General features: G+C 51.0%; 2 protein-coding genes across 4 annotated transcripts in view; one reads left to right on the forward strand and one right to left on the reverse strand.

Annotated features, from left to right (window-relative positions):
• The first annotated feature begins 290 nt into the window (after positions 1-290).
• ADPGK (ADP dependent glucokinase) lies at positions 291-9,223 on the forward strand. 2 transcript variants are annotated; one of them, XM_069025244.1, is made up of 7 exons: positions 291-552; positions 3,200-3,425; positions 4,727-4,789; positions 5,059-5,179; positions 5,453-5,649; positions 6,374-6,472; positions 6,950-9,223. In XM_069025244.1, exons 1-7 carry the CDS (start codon positions 338-340, stop codon positions 7,499-7,501), a joined length of 1,473 nt encoding a protein of 490 aa, XP_068881345.1. In that variant the 5' UTR covers positions 291-337; the 3' UTR covers positions 7,502-9,223. The 2 variants fall into 2 exon arrangements, with proteins under 2 accessions (XP_068881345.1, XP_068881346.1); XM_069025245.1 differs by having other exon boundaries at positions 6,953-9,223.
• Positions 9,224-12,830: 3,607 nt separating this feature from the next.
• BBS4 (Bardet-Biedl syndrome 4) overlaps positions 12,831-19,264 on the reverse strand; it is a 34,834-nt gene continuing 28,400 nt past the window's right edge. For both annotated transcript variants that reach the window (XM_069025241.1, XM_069025242.1), the window contains 4 exons: positions 19,183-19,252; positions 16,246-16,387; positions 15,675-15,882; positions 12,831-14,169 (listed from right to left, as the gene is read on the reverse strand). In XM_069025241.1, coding sequence (XP_068881342.1) covers positions 14,012-14,169; positions 15,675-15,882; positions 16,246-16,387; positions 19,183-19,252 — 578 coding nt within the window. In that variant the 3' untranslated portion in view covers positions 12,831-14,011. The remainder of the gene's footprint in view (positions 14,170-15,674; positions 15,883-16,245; positions 16,388-19,182; positions 19,253-19,264) is intronic.

Raw genomic sequence — 19,264 nt, forward strand, 5'->3', positions numbered from 1 at the left:
CGCACCGCCGGGCCGCACGCAGATTGCGCAGAAGGAGCGCCATTCTCGTACCGAGTTACGCAGGCGGCGCAGCGGCGTGGTCGGGCCGCACGCAAGTTGGGCAGCGGGAGCGCTGTTCCCGTACCGAGTTACGCAAGTGGCGCAACCGCACGGCCGGGCCGCACGCAGGTTGTGCAGGAGGCGCGGCGCGCCGCGATTCCCGAAGCGGTTTACGCCGTCCGGCAGCCAGCGGGGGCGGGGCGCTACGGAGGCGGCGTAAGGAGGCCCCCGCCGGCGGCGCCCCGCCTCAGCCGCGGCGGCGGGGGAGGAGGAGGAGGAGCGGAGCGCGTCCGGCGCGATGTGGCAGCGGTCGGTGTTCGTGGGCCTGCTGGCCCTGGCCCTGGGCTACCTGTGCGTGCTGGGCCCCGAGCTGCCCCCCGCGGCCCTGCGGCAGCTCTCGGCCTCGCTGCTGGGGACGCTGCGCCGCGCCCGCTCGCTGGAGGCGCGCACGGTGGCGGCCTGGCAGGCGGCCATTGTCCGCCCCGCGCGCGGCTGGGCGCGCGTCGCCGTCGGGTAGGTGCGGGAGCGCGCGGGGAGCGCCCCTGGCGGCGGGGCGGGGAGCGCGCCTGGGCCGGGATGTGCGTCCCGGTGCCCACGTGCGTGCGTGTGGAATGTGCGGGTACGGATGTGCTGCGGCCCGGCCTGCGCAGCCATGTACCTGGGATGTGTCCGCCCCGCCCGGATGAGGCACCACCTGCAGAGCTGCCCCAGCCATGGGGTCCCGACAGCAGAAGGACCTGGAGCTGCTGCAGCGAATCCAGAGGAGACCACGGAGATACTCCAAGGGCTGGAGCCCCTCTGCTCTGGAGCCAGGCTGGGAGAGCTGGGGGTGCTCACCTGGAGAGGAGAAGGCTCCAAGGAGAGCTCAGAGCCCCTTGCAGGGCCTAAAGGGGCTCCAGGAGAGCTGGAGAGGGACTGGGGACAAGGGAATTGAGGGACAGGGCAAGGGGGAATGGCTTCCCACTGCCAGAGGGCACGATTAGGTGAGATATTGGGAAGAAATTGTTCCCTGGGAGGGTGGCAAGGCCCTGGCACAGGGTGCCCAGAGCAGCTGTGGCTGCCCCTGGATCCCTGGCAGCACCCAAGGCTAGGTTGGACGGGGCTTGGAGCACCCTGGGATAGTGGAAGGTGTCCCTGCCTGTGATAGGGGATGGAGCCAGATGATCTTGGAGGTCCCTTCCATACCATGCCGTGATTCCATGAAAAGAGCCAGACGTGAGTGCAGCACCTCCCTTAGCGCTGCTCAGTCTGAGCTGGACATCGGCCGAGGCAATCAATGATCCAGAGCACTCCTGTGGTGGGGATTTAAGCTGGGCTCAGGCCCTGTTGACAGCCCTTCTCCAGAGACATTATTCCCAGCTTGCTTGTCTTTGAAACAAATTCATGTGCAGCATCTGAGGGTTGGGGTCAGTTGGAGCTGCTGGTCCATCCAGCACAGGCTGGCAATAAATAGGTACCCGAGACAAGTTTATAAAGTGGAGAAGGGAGCAAAGCCTTCACCTTTGGGAAGAGGTGACTGAGTCCAGGCAGAGCTGGAGAGAGGTGTGGAGGGAAGGGAGAGGGAAGGCAATGGATGTTGAGCACAGGGAAATTCAACCCACTTTCTCTTTTTAAAGTGGGAAGAGAACAAGGGGAAAGTTCAGGAATGTAACATTGATCTTAAATGCTGGGTTTAAGTCTGACCATTAATCCAGACGTTATATTTAGTGCTTGACTCACTTTCTTTTAAATATATGGACATGGCAGGATTACTTGCCTTTGACTGGAGGATTCAGCCTTTGGATGTTGGAAGGAGTATCCACTTCCATGGCTGTGTAGCTCTGTGTTAGCAGAGGAATGTGACTTAGCTTCATCCTCTTGGATCTGTAATGATTCATTAAAACATAAAATTGGGGCTAAAATGCTGCTTGAGCTTGTGGTTTCTTTTCTCTGGCATGCGAGGAAATTTCTCTGTCCTCGGTGCAGGAGGTGATGCACATCCAGAGGATTTCTGGGCTGGTTACCTCGTGGAGTGGAAAGCCTCAGGGTTTTTCATGTCCTTCATTTCATTTGATGCAGCTTTGCCGTGTTGCAGCCCAAATCTGAGTCCTGAGAGGTCACTGCCAAGGGAGTGCTGAGTGCTGAGCACTCCACACTGACAGGGAGCAGGAACTGGCCCTTGGAGTGTCGTGGGGGGAGATGTGGAGAAAGTCAGGGATCCTGCACGAGTTTCATGGATGGTTTGGATCCCTGTCAGGGACATGTGGGGCAGAGGAGAAGAAATGGAACTTGACAGCAGCTCCAGAAGATGCTTAAATAATTGCTGGTGTAATCTCAGGAAGTATTTGCTGTATGTTGTTATCTCTCTCAAACCATGGAGTGAGACAAGGGCAAATATTTATAAATTGTCTTCCCGGGGTTCTGGTTCCAGCTAGAAACTTTCCTGTCCTCTAGTCTGAATTAGACTGTGATTAAATCAATGAGAAATGGGGACTGGAAGTTAGACTTTCAGTAAAGCCTGGATCTGCTGAAATGGTTCTTCTCCCTCCCTTACTATCACAGGATTTTTCTCCTGTTCCCACTGCATGCTGTTTCTGTAAGTTTGGGACGGTCCTTCAGAAACTGCCATTTTCAAATACTTCAACTGACAGATTCTCTCTTGACTTCTCGTAAACAGAACCAGCCAGTGTGGGGAGTTCATGTGTGGCTTTGGGTATTATTAGGAATAGTTGAAACTCCAGAGGTTGATCTAGCTGATTTAAACACTTTCAGTTTTGCTTTTAACAGTTTTGAATCACATGCACATTTGAAACCCAAAATACATACATTTTTAAAAGCTTCTAGGAATTTAAAATTCTACTGTTACTGTGCCTGTTCTTTTCGAGCAAGCCCAAGGCAGGAAATTAAGTAGGACTTGTATTGTGACATACTCAACCACCTTTGGATCACGCAGCTTTCCTTGTTTTCATTCAGCAGGAAGTTAGAAATCCCTCTCTGGGCACGATAAAAGCTAGTCAAATGGAGAAAGCTTTAGGAGAGAATTTCAGGAAATTCCTGTGCCCTTTTTCCCTTTGGTTGGTTGTTCTCCCCCTGCACAGTCAGGGGTGTGACCTCACTGCACTCCCAGGTGCCCTGAGGTCTGTCTGGTTTTCCCAGGAGGCCTTTTCCTTCTCTCTCCCAGCGTCAACGCCTGCGTGGATGTGGTTCTGTCCGGGGTGAAGCTGCTGGAGGCCCTGGGCCTGGAGCCCGGCGAAGGGAAGAACCACGCGGTCCTGAGCTCCGGGCAGGACCTGAGGGAGGCTTTTGCCCACTTCATGGAGAGAGGGGCGGCTGCCGAGCGCTTCTTCAGCGACGCCGAGGCGTTCCAGGCCATCGCGCGGACAGCCTCGGAGCACCCCGCGGCACAGGTGGGTCTGCACCCGCAGCGGAGCCTCGGCACTCCTCTTCCTTACTCCCTGAGCACTGCTGGCTTTCACTCTCCCTCTAGAGACCAAACTGTTTAGGAAGAAACTTGTGGTGTAGCTTGAGTTGTGTTAATGGTTTTCCATGGGGTTCTGCCCCTACTGCAAATGGGAGGGGTTGAAATGGTCTCTCCCGTGCTGACATTCCCAAACTGAAATGTCAGAGATGCCTCTTGGGAGCCAGATGGGGCTGAGGCTGTGGAAGAGCCTCCAACACCTTGGGATGAGGCTGGGAGTGAGGAATCTCCTGATTTTTAGCTGTATGTATGTTTTCTGTGAGAGAAGCCAGGGGTGGTTTGTGTTGGAAGGGACCTTAAAGCTCATCCAGTGCCACCCCCTGCCATGGGCAGGGGCACCTTCCACTGTCCCAGGCTGCTCCAAGCCCCAATGTCCAGCCTGGCCTTGGACACTGCCAGGGATCCAGGGGCAGCCACAGCTGCTCTGGGCACCCTGTGCCAGGGCCTGCCCACCCTCCCAGGGAACAATTCCTTCCCAATATCCCATCCATCCCTGCCCTCTGGCACTGGGAAGCCACTCCCTGTGTCCTGTCCCTCCAGCCCTTGTCCCCAGTCCCTCTCCAGCTCTCCTGGAGCCCCTTTAGGCCCTGCAAGGGGCTCTGAGCTCTCCCTGGAGCCTTCTCCTCTCCACGTGAGCACCCCCAGCTCTCTCAGCCTTTGGAGCATCTCTGTGACCTCCTCTGAGCACCTGTGACCCTCAGGACAATCCATACTCACTGCTTTTCAAGCTCAAATCAGAGTTTTACTGGAAAGTTTGACCTTTTTTACTGAAGCAACTTCCACAGTTCCTTCATGTGGACACAGGCAGCAGGTTTCATCTCGACCTCAAACTGGAGGAAGAATTGCTGCAGTATTTTAATGACTCCTTGTCAGCCTTGCTAAAAACCCACAGGGCTTTAGCCACAGAGAGGTTGCTCAGGAGTAAGGGCTGTTTATGTGCTGAATGAGTTGGTTTTTACAGTGCTGTCACTGTTATGAATGAATTGATTTTTACAGGGCCGCTACCTGAAGGTGAATATTTAGATTAAAAATAAAGAATGCTCAACTTGTTGAGATCTCACAGAGAATTGTAAAATCTTTTTGCCTTCAGCCCCATTAACCTTTAGTAACTTGGGTACTGCTGAACCCTGTTTTAAAAAGCCAAAATCTCCAGCCTGTGCTGAGGACTAAAATGTGTTTAAAGGTCCCAAAGCCAGGGGATGCCCACACCCAGCTCTGTTTGTTTTACAGCTTTACGTGGGAGGAAATGCTGCTCTCATCGGGCAGAAGCTCGCAACAAATCCAGACCTGAAGGTACACACATGTTCCAAACATTTCATGCCATTTGCTTGTCTTCTTTACTTTGCTTGTCTCATGTCACTTCTGTGTAGGTTTTGGGGATCTGGCAGTTATTTCTTAGGTTCTGCTGGTGGGACATATGGTTGGACTTCCAAGCTGATTTTTAAAAATAGAATTATTAACTTTGTAAAATCAGTTGTCTAATTTAAGCATCAGTTGTGATGCTTAAATTTTGGCAAGGGACATGGCAAGAGAAACCTTGTTTGTTTTTCCTTGTTTTCTAGATCCTCCTTTGTGGCCCAGTTGGTCCCAAACTCCATGAACTGCTCGATGACAATGTGGTTGTGCCGCCAGAATCCATGCAGGAAAGAGATGAATTCCATCTTATCTTGGAATATCAAGCAGGTACCTTGCCAAAGGCTGAGTGTTCAGTGGAGCCCCTGAACATCTCTAAGATTGGTGCACAGCCTGAGGGGTGTCATTCTGAAGCTCCATAAACACAAATGCTCCCTGAAAACACAGATTTAACCAAGTGCTGATGAAACTCGGGGTAACCTTCATGTAATGGCTCAGACAACTCCAGGGCTTTTCTTGCCACTGATGGAGCCCATTGAATTTGTGATCTTGCCCAGGAATAAACCACTTCACACACACTTGGTCCTGTTTGCTCCACCCCAGGTGAGCAGTGGGGCCGAGTGAGGGCACCCGCTGCCAACCGCTTCATCTTCTCCCACGACGTGTCCAACGGCGCCCTGAACATGCTGGAAGTGTTTGTGTCCAGCCTGGATGAATTCCAGCCAGACCTGGTGGTGCTTTCAGGACTCCACATGATGGAAGGGCAGAGCAAGGAGATGCGACAGAGACGACTCATGGAGGTGAGATACTGAATCCCTGAATCTCCTTAATTTCCACTCCAAGTGTTTCGTGGCAAGGCCTTGTTTTCCCAGGTTTGAAGGAGCAGGAAGGCTGTGCCTTAGAGCTCCCACAGGTCTCAGTATTCAAAGCCAAAAGCAGAGTGGGAGCTGCAGGCATGGCCGAAGTCTAATCCTGTAACACTGGTTTTTCTTAGATTCAGTGGCCTGTCCAGGGAAAAGAAGGGCTGTTTGCCTGGCTGGAGGGTGTTGATCTGGTTACTGGGCTTGTCTAGCAGCTAAACCACACTGTTTCTATCCTGGATACTGAGGTGATCCAGGTTGTAATCAACACCTGCATTCCTTAAGCAGCATCTGTCTTGTACCACCTGTTCTACAACTGAGGGCTCGTCCTACCGTGAGGCACTGGCCTTTTTCCTGTTCTAGGATCAGCTCTTCTGCAGCTGCTTCAGGTTTGTGAGGTTTTTGGAATTAATCCATTAGAAAGGTGCTGAGCTGGGAGGAGATTAAGGTTAGATACAGTTTTCCTGCCCTGGGACTCTGCAAACTAGAAGTTGTTTTATTTCCTCTCCTTAGTAGTACACACACAGGTCAGACATCCCATTGGAATTGTTCATATCCACACACAGGAAGATTAAAGGATGTGTATCTTGAGTCCAAACCCTTTTTCTCCTTCTGTTCCTTAATAAATACATGTTCTAGGGTTGTTTTTTCTATTTTCCTGTAGGCTGTGGCCTCCATCTCTGATATCCCAACAGACATTCCCATACACCTGGAGCTGGCCAGTATGACTGATCAGGATTTTATGAGCAACATTATGCATCAGGTAAGGAAAATGAAAGGATGTGCTCCTTTGATCAGGTTCAGTATCACGGTGCACACACTAGTGCATGAATACAGAAACAAAACTCAACATTTGGACCATACATTCAAAGATAAATTGAGGATTGAATTTGAGCTGAGTTTATAATTTTAAAAATCCCTCGGTTTCTTTGCAGAATTTCTTTCCTGGTGGTTCCTTGTTTAGCGTGACACGGCTCTGATCTCAGTGTTATGTTTTATGTGGAGTTGATGTGTTGTTACTCTTTACTGTCAAAGTGTGTGTCTGGAAAATTAATTGCACCAAATGGAATGTTTTATTGGCTAAGTAATTCTTGCCAACTTGTGGAAGTGCAGCGACTGGGAAACTGGGTGCTGCTTCTGCTGAGCCAGCAGCAGGGTGCTGCAAAAACCACAGCCTGGGGGGAATCCCAGGTCTGACTCTGCCCCTGAAGGCAAACCTGCTGTTCCCTGTTTCTGTTAGCAGGTCTTTCCCCTGGTGAACTCCATCGGGCTGAACGAGCAGGAGCTGCTGTTCCTCACCCAGTCTGCCTCTGGTCCCTACGCCTCCCTGGCCTCCTGGAGCGGCATTCCCGACGTGGGGGTGGTCAGCGACATCCTCTTCTGGATCCTGAAGGAGCACGGCAAGACGGCGGAGCGCGCCTCGGACCTGACGCGGATCCACTTCCACACCCTGGCCTACCACATCCTGGCCACTGTGGACGGGCACTGGGGCAACCAGGCGGCGGCGGTGGCGGCCGGGGCCAGGGCTGCCGGCACCCAGGCCTGTGCCACCGACACCATCGACACCAGCAAGGTCTTCCTCAAAGCTCCTCTGGAGTTTGTCACCTCCCACACAGAGGCACCGTCCAAAATCTCCCTCAATCCAGACGAGCCCGTGGTGCACTGGCACAGGGAAGGCATCTCCTTCCACTTCACCCCCGTGCTGGTGTGCAAGGATCCCGTCCGGACCGTGGGACTCGGGGATGCCATTTCAGCCGAGGGACTGCTCTATTCCGAAGTGTATCCTCAGTAGGAAACCAGGACCCTCCTTCTTCTCCAACACTGCACGGTGTCTGAGACCCGTGGATTGGGATTTGAAGCAGTGGTGGTATAGGAACAGAACCAGGGTGTGGTGTGTTTTCTGGGTATAACTGAAAAAGAGCCAAAGAATAATTCCAGGTATAAACTGTCGGCTACATTCCAGTCACTCGGCAGTGACTCGAGCGCTTCACGTGCAGGTGCAGATGTTTTAGTATTTAATGTGAAAACTGGCTTTGTCTTAAAGGGGGAGGGACACAAAGACCAAAATCCCTGGCTGGCAAAGTTTGCTGTTCTTAGCTCAGAAAGGATCTTTTCTGGTGGTGCTGGAAAGTGCAGCAGCAAGGAGAATTTCCTGCCCCTGGATCCCAGGGAGAGCATAGCAGTGCCTGGCCCTGCCTTGCCTCTGGTAAATTCAAAATAAAAGGCTTGTGGGTTATCTCCTCCCAGCACACTGCAAACCTTGCTTGGGATGAGGATGGAATTACTGCCTGGTGCAATCACCTCTCCGTGTGCCCAGCCCCAGAGGGAGCCACGGTCCCAAAATGTGACACAGACTGAACCTACCCCAGGCTGCACAGGTGATTCTGGATATCTGTGACTAAAGGTGTTCAACTGAGCCCCAGCAGCCTGTGCTTAGTTTTTTGGGAATTAGGAGTGAAGATAATCAGGGTTTCTGTTTGGGGGACAGCTCTGTTTCCCTGCCAGGGAACCCCCAAACCATTCCCTGTGTTTGCTGTATGCTAAATACTCTAACAGTTGGTGTGTTACAGAAAAGCTCTTGAGTGCTGGGACTCCTTTTTGGTTGGTTGAGAATGGTTGTGCCAAATTCTTCAGTCTCCCTGGCCTCTCTTAGGAAAGGTTAATATATTAGGAAGGCCCCTCTGGAAGCTCAGAAGCTGCAACAGCGTTTCCCAGGTAAGACTGAAGTGAGGAGGCCTTTTTAGGGTTTGCTGTTGGGGTTTTTCTGACTAGGTCACTGATAGTTTCTTTGCTCTGGCCTTTGGAATTAAAAAAGCAGAACCATGTGTCCTTGTTAAATACTTTGCTTCTCTTTTTTTAGCTCTTCATAGTCACACACTAAGAATTGCAGAGCACCAGCATGGTTTTGTGTCTGGCCACTTCAGGAACCTGGAGTGTATGTGCACAGCTCTCAAGACACTTTTCAGTAGAAGTGGGTTAAGTGCAATCAGCATGTCTGGGCAAGCCTGTGCCTCACTAGAGCTTGGGGGAGGTTGTTCCAGGTCAGTCTTCGCACCTGAATGGAGGGAGTCGAGAGTGTGTGTCACTCAGGGTGGAGTGATCTGTTGCAATAATGCTGTCAGGCTGCTGTCAGTGGTGTTCTCTGGTGGGAAAAGCCATCCTGACTGCTCTGCACGGATGAAAACTGGCAGCTGTTGTACTTGCACTGACTCAGCACACAATGCTGTCTGTCACGTACATTCAGCTTTCCCCGTGAGCAAAGTCTTCTGCATTGTACAGAGCAGAAGTACAGCAATGCTGTGTTTTCCTGCAGCTCATCCCACCCTGAGCTTCCCTTGAGTGTCAGCATTTTATCCAGGTGCAGGATCTTCTTAAGACTGGAAGCATTTCTACCCAGATTATTTTTTTATGATGATGATGATTGTTATTACTATTATCATTGATAAACTGTAGCACCGGACTTGGAGTTCTGGTTTAGTCTTCCTAAACTGAAAATAAATGAAAAGAACCTCTCCTTTTGGCTGTCTTAGAAGTCCAAGGCCATTAGCAAGGCTGTTTTGCAGCCTGGGATGGTGGCCTTTTGGCTCTGCACTCCTAGGGCCACCAAAGGCCGTGGATCTGCCAGCTGGAAAGTGATCCTTAGCTTACACTGGGTCCCACTTTCCTGATACTGGGCAAGCTCTGTGGATTCTCAAGCTGGAAATAAAACTACACACACTCAAGCAGTCACCAGCAATGCCCCTGCTGCTGTATTTCACTTCTTTCTTCCCAAAACACTTCCAGGGATGTGAGGCTGATGGGGCTGACATTCCTTATGGCCACCTAAAACCACGTGACTGCACCTACAGCCCTTGTCCCAGGGTCAGTTGTGCTTGCATTGAACAGGAACATGACAGGCCAAAATAAGCTTTCTTTAATCAGAGTCAATAACTGCTGTAAACAATCATTTAAAAGGAGCTTGCTGCTTAGAATCTATCATCTGGGCCAAAAATCTAAACTGGTAATTACTGTTACCTCCTTCCTGCTGCTCCTCACAGGTAACATTTCTGCTGTGGCCCATTCTGGGTGCACTGGGAACGCCTGGCACAGGAAGTCCCAGCTCAAATCCCAGCACCTTGGGATGGCCAGGCTGCTGCTCTACCCAAATTGGCTTTAGCAGGTACACAGAGCTCACCTGCCCCCACGTGACTTCCCAAGGAGAATCTGTAACCACCCTGACCCATTCATCAGCTGTGCCAGTGGGACCCTGATTAAGTTGAGGAACAATCTATATGGTAATAAATGTGAATTGGATGGAGGGGCCCAGCAGCCTTTGCTTTGTTTCACATGCTGTGAACATGATGTGCTTAACTTCCTCCTGCCTTCCCAAATTAATGACAGGGAGGGGAGGCAGAGCTCCTGAAATCCTTCCCCTGCACCTGTAGTCTCACACCTGCACAGCTCCAGTAGTGACAACAAAGAAAAGCTGCTTCAACAGCTGCAAAAATACCAAAGCTTCAAAACCAGGCTTGAGCTGAGCCTGCTCCCCTTCATCCTCTATCTCTACAAATCCTGTTTGTTCTCCTGTGTTACTTGCACCTTGAAATCCAGTGCTGGATGACTCAACCCTCAGCCAGCCTCACTCCTGAAGCAGGGTTTGCACTGGAAATGTTTATTCACACAGATCCTGCTGGAGATGCAGCAGCTGAGCTCAGCACTGTGACAGCTCTCCATGGTAAAACCTGTGCACGTTGGTATTTTTACTTGTGTGTCCCTGCAGCCACCTTGGCTTGGGTTTATTTTGTCTTATCCATGATCCAAAATGAGCATTCTTCCCGTTTTCTGTGCATGGCACTTACTCAGGGTCAAGTGCTGGATGATTTGGGAGGTGTGAATCACAGGGGCCTGGCAGAGTCTCAAAGGACACGTTCCTTCTCCACTGTTGCCCTTGGTGCTGTGCCATGGAAGAGCCAATCCCAAATCTAGCTCTTGCCAGTTTAAAGGCTCTTTACCTTTGTTCCTCTCCAGGGGAATTTCAGAGCATTATTAAAGAATTGCTTGATTTTCTTGTGTTTCCTGGTTATCTCCTGTTGGGATGTGTGAGATCCAGTCAAGTTTGCCCTCCCCTCCCAAGTTCATTTTACAGAACTGGTGCTGAAATGTTCTTCCTAAGCCTTTGGCAAAGACCTCATTAACTGCTTTGTGCTGGATGGTTTAGAGCTCAGCTCCACTCCTTAACCACTGGAATCCAAAGCTTGGAAAGCAGCAGAGCACTAAATCCATTCCAAAACCCAATGGAAAACTGTCAGCAGTTGTGCTTGGCTTTTTTTTTTTACTCTTTATTCTGTAATGATACACTGAATTATCAGGAGTTCTGTGCCACGGGGTGACCTTTCCAGCCATGTCCTGAGCAAAGAGTTGAATAATGGGACACTTCTGTGGTATGGTACAACAGGACTCAATTTCCAGTTATCCTAAAATGTTGGTTTGGGGATTCTTTTGGAGCTTGCAGCTTAGGTGAAAGCTGAGGGTTGTGAGCGAGTGAACAGCTGAAGTGTCTGTGTGCAACCTGTTCCAGAGCAGTGCTGGCACGACTTGTGTCACACAATTGCTGCCTTGCTGTTCCTGGGCTAAGGAACCTCAGAGTTTAGGGGAGAACAGCAGAAAACCAGAGGAAAATACTGAGTCTGAGTAACCTCTGCAGTAAAACTTGGATCTCAGAGCCCAGAATGCTGGTTCTGCCTGTTGGAGATGTTGGATGAAGCTCTCCTCTGTCACTCCAGAGCAGTTTCTCGTGTGGTATCTCAGGTGGCTCCAGGCTGAATTCTCAGGGAGTCACTGATCCAGACTCTGGTGGGAGGATGTTCCCTCAGCAAAGGAAAGGTGCGGGTTGGAAATGGCACAGGGCCAGGAGCTCTGTTCCCAACAGCCTGGGATCAGCCTGTGCTCAGCAGATCTCACAGCAGCTGAGGAACACAAATGCTGGCAGGAATTATCCCATCAAAATGCAACAGGGGGAGGGCAATGGAAAAAACACCCTGAAAACCTCCCCTGTGAATTTGTCAGGAAAGCTGCCCCTCGGTGCAGACTGGGTTCAGATCTCACCTGTGTCTTCCACTAAAAACATGGACTTCTTAGAGCAGTGTGGTTTGAGAGAGTGGTAAAGCTTTCCTTGTAGCAGAACTGGATTTTCTCTTACAGAAAAGTCTTGGCAGATGGAGCACTTGTTATAACATGGGCCCTTTTTGAATGCATTTATGTGTGGAGCTTATTATTTTAGTAAAGTTTTCCCCCATTCAGCACTGAGGCTTGTCTGTCTCTGCAGAAGAGGCTTTGCCAACTGAAACCCACTTCCCATCTAAATCTAAATTCTGAACAGCTTTAAGGCCCCCACATCCACCTTGCCTCAGTCACAACTGAGCAAACAAGCACAGGAGCACAGCACGTACCCACTAATACTGCCTGTACCATAAATCAGCATCCAGTTGTCTCAGGGACCTCAACACTACATTTTTTGGGCTGAACACATGTTGCTGGATGGACAGATCATTACTCTTGGCTGGAACAAGGTCTCGCTGCCCGGGCATTGATGTTTGAATGTCTTTTAGTTTGTTTCCTGTGCAGAAGCCAAGATGCAAAGTATCGTGTGAGCTCTGTGATTTACCCTGGTTCATTGCAGACCTTTCCCTAAAAAGGGGAAGAAAAGTCCTAAAGCAGATGGTTTCTGCTTCCCTAGAAATTAAGCTCATGATTCTTTTCTGTTGAGGGGGGAAAAGAGGGGATTAGAATCATGGCTGATGCCAGAAACAGGTTTTGGAACATAAGGTGTGATTTCCAAAATCCCTAAATGCCTCAGTGCAGTCCTGCTGAAGAGTCCCTTGCTTAATTCCAGCTGAAAGAGCAGTCCAGCCTCATTACCATTAGCACAAAAACACTCTCCAGAAAGATCCCAGGAATATACTGCATGCAAATGCCACCACTGCCATGCCCAGGGGAGGAGAGGGGACAGGATGAGGAATTGCAGTTCTATTTATTATCCAACTGGAATTACGTATTTAAAAATGCTCCCTTAGACATGAAGCTCCCAGGAAGTAAGAAGGTGCTACTGCTTCATTTCATGGAAGAATTGGTTCCTTGTTGCATAAGCTTTTCACAAAGTATGTATTTAAAATAAATCCCTTCACAGTAACTCCAAGTGCAGTATGTGCTCCCTGTGTGACATTTATCCCATCAAAGCATCCTAGCACAAAAATCTGCCTTGAATTAAAGTTTTGGGGCTGAGGTGAAGAATTCCCAGCCCCTGCCCACCCCTGCCCTGCAATCCTCACCTCTCCTTCCCAGGCACTCTGTTAGGCTGCAGGAACTTTCAGTGTAAGAAGTTAAATGTGAATAAAAATCTCTGCACTGTACCTGACTGACACTGCTCCTTGTCTGGTTTGTTTCAATTTGCCAGTGCTCTACCAAACAATTCTGTTTTCTTTAACTCCTGGCAGGAGGGAATCCTTACAGGAGTGCTGCCCCGGAGCTGACCTGACACAAAACCCAGCAGAAAGGGCAGCTGGGGGGAAAAAAAGCCACATTTAAGATAAGCAGTCAGTTTGGGTTATCAGAACCCAGGGGAAAGTGAGGGGTCCTACTCCTTCAGTGTTCTCCAGGGAGCAGGAGAGCACTTCAGCTCCTGCCTGGGCTCTGAAGATGCATTAATGTTGTTCTGGATAAGAGCAGCAAACCACAAAGCACAGCTGGAGGCTGGGATGTACCCAGAGCCCTGCTCATGCTGCCTGCACACTGAGAATGTTTCCATTACTAACCTTCCTCTCCTGGACTCGTAATTATGGAGGGATCCAGTCCAACAGTGCAGAACTAAAAGCAGGAAATACATTTCAAACAGCTGGGGAGCTTCACCAGCAAACACAGAGCCCTGAAGCTTCAGTTTACTGGTTCTTTATGCAAAATCAGCTGCTCACCAGTTCAACCACTGGAAGGGTGTGATCCTCCCCAGGGTGCAGGATCCTAAATAACTACTGCTGGCTTTGCTAAATGTCCTTTTGGAGGACTCACACCCAACCTGTGGAGGGCTCGACCCTCCAGTTGTGTGGGGAGCTGTGACCGCACTAAGAGCAGCTACACAGAAACCTCTGGTCACTGCCACGACTCCTTGGGACAAGGCAGAGCCCTCGAGCTAAAATCACTGAGGGAACACAGCTGCATCCAGACTGACACTGGGGAGAAGCCACCACGGGGCAGGGTGGGGCAGGTCCCTTCTCCAATCCCAGGCAGCCCTGGGGAGGCTCCTGCACAGCCTGTGCTGCCCAGAGCCGCCCTACTCCGCTGCCTCCTGGCTCTGGGGCTTCTCCTTCCTCTGCTCCTCGTCCCCTGGGGGAGCCGAGTTCTCCTCAGGGCTCGTCTCCGAATCCTGCTCCTGTTCTGGTTCCAGAGGCAGGGAGGGAGGCTTTTTTGGCAGAGCTGGTGTTGCAGCACCTGGGGAGAGAGCACAGTTAGTTACTCTATGGCTACGTGTGTTTTGTCACAGCTTTTAATTACCCTCAGATTCCTTCTGCCTGACATCAGTTTATTGACACGGAGCTATCCAGACCTTACAGTGCCCAAAGCACTGCGGAAAGGAAGCTCAGGTACAGTCTCTCAGCTGTCAGAATTCAGTACAAATGGAGGAATTAACTCATGCTCTGGAAGGGAAAACATTTTCTAGAATCACAGAATCTCAGAATGGTTTGGGTTGGAGGAACCTTAAAGGTCACCTCATCCCACCCCCTGCCATGGGCAGGGACACCCTCCACTAGCCCAGGTTGTTTCAAGCCCTGCCCAGCCTGGCCTTGGCCTCTTCCAGGGATCCAGGGGCAGCCACAGCTGCTCTGGGCACCCTGTGCCAGGGCCTCCCCACCCTCACAGGGAAGTGCCACTTCCAGCTCCACTGAAGCTGGTTTATGCTCAAGCTGGAGCCCCAACCAAAGTGTTGTTTTCAGTTCACAGTTTTAGCAAATGTGGGGAGGGTTTCCAGGCAGTTAAAGTAGCTACTTACAGAATTAAATCACAACAGGACACAAGCTGTCTCTACACTTACATTTAGGGTGCCAGCTGATGCTATGAACCAGCTCCCTTCTCTGATCTGGATAATAAAGTCCTTCAGGTACACCCTAAACCCTTGGTGAGTTTTATTTTTCAGATCTTCTGGCTAAGTCTTCCCTGCATGGAAAGTTTATTCCATGTGTGAGAAATGGAACATGTCCTTAGGGATGCCAAAGAAAGAGGCCTGGATTACACAACCACTCTCCTGGTTCAGTCCACAGGCAACAAGACCAAGAGTGACAGAAAATCACCACGATGAGCAACATCTCCAGTGCATTCCTCCTCGGAAGCTGAGGGGTGAGAGGAGGTCATGCTTGGAATGGCTCAGGGGATGCTTCTACCCAGCCCCAGCACACAGAATCATGGGCTGAGCCTCCAAAAGGCTCACATCACCTCCTGAGAACCCTCAGTCCCTCTAAACCCAGCAGCATCTGCAAGGCTGTGCAGCTTCAGAGTAATCCAGCTGTTGTTATTGCTGTCAGAGAAATGATGAAAGTGCTTTGGAAAATTGTCTGTCCTTTCCCTTCTCTGCAGCAGCCTGTCTGTGCACACCAGCTCCTGGGCCCCTCCAAAGAAAGGCAAGAGGTCTGGTTGCTGAAAATGCCTCCTTCCCACAGCAAGATCACAATCCCATGCTAATGGAATCTTTGTGGCTCAGACAGGAAGGGAAACTTTCCCAGCCTCCCACATCCCTGCAAAAGCAGGAGAGTGAAATACACTACACAGAGCATCTTCCTGAACTCAGAAATCCGGGAAAGCTATCACCAAACATTGCTCTCACTGCTGTATGAGCAAGTCAGTCCCTTCCTGAAGATGTGCTGTAACTCTTCCCAAGGGAGGAGACATTTCTCTGCTTTCCTCCCACATCTCCACTTGAAAGAACAGCAGAGGAGACGTACCTGGGGGGAGCTGCATGGCTTTCCCATATCCTGCGGCAGAGGACATGGCTTGACCCAGGGCCTGGTTGGAGCCCAAAGGCTGCTGAGAGCTCGATTTCCCTGACACAGCAGCTTTCTGCTTGGATTTGGACTCTTTAGAGGGCTTGGTCCAGACCAGGCTCTCCCCGACCTGCAGGGCAGCTCCCATCTTCTGGGCCATCTCCACCATCTTCTCGAGAAGCAAAAAGAGAAGAGCACTGTAAGCAGGGACACGTCAGACAACAATAAAGTCAACAACACCATCAAAAAAACCTACAAGAAAAGAGCTGTGCAGAGCTGGCTGCAGCTTGGTGCTTGGGGGAAACATCTCTGCTAATTCAGTCCCTTAATTAAGAGGGAATCTTGTCTCACTCTGTATTGATTGAAGAACTGAGCTTCAAAGAGCAGAAAGGAAGCGAGCAGCTCTCAGCAGGCGCCCGCTCTGCTCGGAAAATCTCATAAGCAGAATTTCTTCCTAATAACTGGACTCAAAGTCAAACCTCCTCCTCGTTTGCTGCCAGCCCTAGGGTGGCTCCTGAGCTCAGGCACAAACCTCGGGGTCGAAGTCGGGTGCGCTGCTCTCCCTGGCCACGGTGACCTTCCTCTCCATCTCCTGGTACTGGCTCAGGGCCCCCTGCTTGTCGCCCTGGTTGTAGAGCAGGACAGCGTAGTTCAGGTTGATGAGGGGGTTGCACCTGCAGCAGACACGTGGGAGGCATCACATTCCCTGTGGGAACACTTATCCTGGCTGGAATAATGCTAAGATGTGCCCGAGCAGCAAAGCTGGACAGACCTCCGTGTCTGGCAGTGACGGAGAGGCTACAGCCAAAGCCCTTTGGGAGCATGGCTGAGACCCTTGCCCTGATGACAGACCCAGTGCTGGGCTCTGCAAAGTCCCCCCGTGTCAGTGATGTAAATCCCTCCCCTGGCTGCCTCCCTCTCTGCAACAGCCAGTTCTGTGCACCTGGGGGCCATCCTGGGGCTCTGCTGGTGTCCCAGCCCCTTCCTCCCAGGGCAGGCAGAGCAGTGACAGGGGCTTTTGTCACACTGAGACAGATGATCTTTGATTTACCTCGACTCTCCCAGCATTCCCAGTCTGCAGGAGAGCAGCTCACCATGGGACAGGCTGTGGAACAGAGCCCCGCTCTTGGGTTTTGTTTTATAACCTGAGACGCCACAGAATGTGCTGTTCACATTTCATTTCCTCACCTCTTCTCTCTCCTTCCCCCAGCAAAACCACACACAACTGCAGGTACTGCTACAGGTGAACACAGGCACCTGCACGCTCCTGCCTCCCCTCCTGAATGCAGCTTTCACAAGGCAGAGCTGCTCCATACACTCTCGTTTTCCAAACGATCTGCTTCCTTCACTGGGATACATTAACCCTCTCCGTCTGGCCCGCCCAGGAGTGCCAGGGCGGGTGGAGGAGCTCTGCCTGCCCGCAGCTCCCCGTGTGGGCCCCACAGCAGCATCCCTGCACGCAGGCCAGGCAGGGACGCTCCGATGCTCCCTGGGTTCACAAGAAATGTGAGTGAGGAACTGGTGCCCTCTCCTGGAGCGTGGCTGGGATAACTGGAACCACCCACGGCCAAGGCAGAGGCAGCATCCTCTGGAGCAATGCAGAAGGGGAGGACCCTGCTGGCACGGGGCAATAAATGAAGTGTAACCTGCAGGCTCTGACTCGCCAGTCCTGGTGACTCTCCATCCCAGTGCAAGGAAGGCAACTCTTAGAAGAAATCTGACTGCATTTATGACCATGGCTTCTCCTTTAACGGGGAAACTGGAATGCTGAGCCCACCACAGAAGAAACATTTTGCCAAAACACTGAGGAGATCAGACAGTCCTGGGAACAGCCAGTCTTAAATTTAATTGAACCTGATGGAGCTATTTCACTGCCTTCAAGAGCTGAGAAGCAATATGACAGCCAGAGAAAAATCAATAGCTGAATACCCACAGAAAGGACAGTCACAAGCCAGAACCAGGAGTGGAACACCTTTTTCTAAACAGTGTTCCAAGCTATTTCCATTCCAGCCCCCAGCGTGGCACCCAGGCCACTACAAAAGCATTCCTGATAACAGACCCAGTGCTGGGCTCTGCAAAGTCCCCTCGTGTCAGTGACAATGTAAATCCCTCCCCTGGCTGCCTCCCTCTCTGCAAACCAACCACCTTCATCCCAGACAGCTCTGAACACGCCGGCAAAGGAAACTTGTGGGGACACAGATTCAGCCACACCATAACTGGCTAAAATCCACAGCGTGTCAGCTGAACCAGCCTCACAGTCTGCATGTTCCTCCCAGCAGGCCCTGGCAGTTGGAATTCATTTTTGCTTTGCTGAGGGTTTATTTTGCTGGTCGGATTGTAGAGCTGGAGCATTGCCTGAGTGCCAAATACTTGGGCAAAGTTGTAGAGCCAACTGACTGCTCCTCCTCTTCGAGCAGAGGACACAAGCCCCCGACTAAAGAGCCTGTGCTGCCTTTAAGGTCCTGTCCTGCCTTGCCAGGCAAGGAAAGCTGATTAGAACAGAACCATGGAATGGTTTGGGTGGGAAAAGACCTTAAAGCCCATCCAATGCCACCCCCTGCCATGGCAGGGACACCTCCCACTAGCCCAGGGTGCTCCAAGCCCCACTGTCCAGCCTGGCCTTGGACATTGCCAGGGATCCAGGGGCAGCCACAGCTGCTCTGGGCACCCTGTGCCAGGGCCTCACCACCCTCCCAGGGAAGGATTTATCCCTTGTATCTCATCTATCACCACCTTGTGTGGCCCCTGCAGGTGGAAGTGCTTTTGGCACCGCTCTGTCACCTGCAGACAGACTCTGGGCTCAGGAGGGCTTGGTAGGTCTAAGTGTGCAAATATACACAGTAAACTGGGGACAGAAACAAAACTATCAATAAATCTGAGATAATTTTGATTTTGTGCCTGAAATAATGACATACTCTGAAGTGCAGCTTAACATTTCTGAAACCAAGTGCTCTGATTTTAAGACTCAGACTGCAAGCATAGATGTTCTTAATGAAGGAGCTGCCCTTTTATTTGCTCTATACAAACTTCTCGCACATTCTCCCAGCTAAAATCTTCCCTTTCCCCAATTCAGAACAGACTCTACCCCAGGCATCTCACTGCTCTACACTGTGCTCAAACTTCAGATTAAAAAATATGTTTTCTTCTATTCAATCTGCTCCACTGTATATAAATATTCACCAAAAGGAGGGCTGGCATCCAAAGTCATCACCACTGACTCACTAACCAAACAGCAAAACAAAAAACAGCTTTGAGTTGCTCTGAAATAAAATCCTCTCTCAGTTTTCAGAGCTAACTTGAATTAAAAAAAAAAAAAATGGTTTTAACACTGTGACTTGCACAGCTACAAGAATGAAAGTGTTTCCCTACTGCAAACCATTTAGGGTCAAGGCACAGTGAGAGGCAAAGGAAATGAGGTGCAGGGAGGCAAAGCAAGACCAAAGAAGTGACAGCTCTGACAAAGACTTACTTGTCCAAGGCCACAGCTTGTTCATAGGAACATTTGGCGTTCTCAATGTCTTCAAGGTTGGTCAGAGCAACTGCACCAAAGC

Source organism: Aphelocoma coerulescens, chromosome 10 (genome assembly GCF_041296385.1).
Source record: "Aphelocoma coerulescens isolate FSJ_1873_10779 chromosome 10, UR_Acoe_1.0, whole genome shotgun sequence".
NCBI lineage: Eukaryota > Metazoa > Chordata > Aves > Passeriformes > Corvidae > Aphelocoma > Aphelocoma coerulescens.

Excerpts from the sequence above, each read along its gene's own strand:
- ADPGK (XM_069025244.1), top strand. The coding sequence starts at position 338 with ATGTGGCAGCGGTCGGTGTTCGTGGGCCTGCTGGCCCTGGCCCTGGGC. Across the intron at positions 4,790-5,058 it reads CAACAAATCCAGACCTGAAG|ATCCTCCTTTGTGGCCCAGT; the intron begins GTACACACATGT and ends CTTGTTTTCTAG. Across the intron at positions 5,180-5,452 it reads TATCTTGGAATATCAAGCAG|GTGAGCAGTGGGGCCGAGTG; the intron begins GTACCTTGCCAA and ends GCTCCACCCCAG.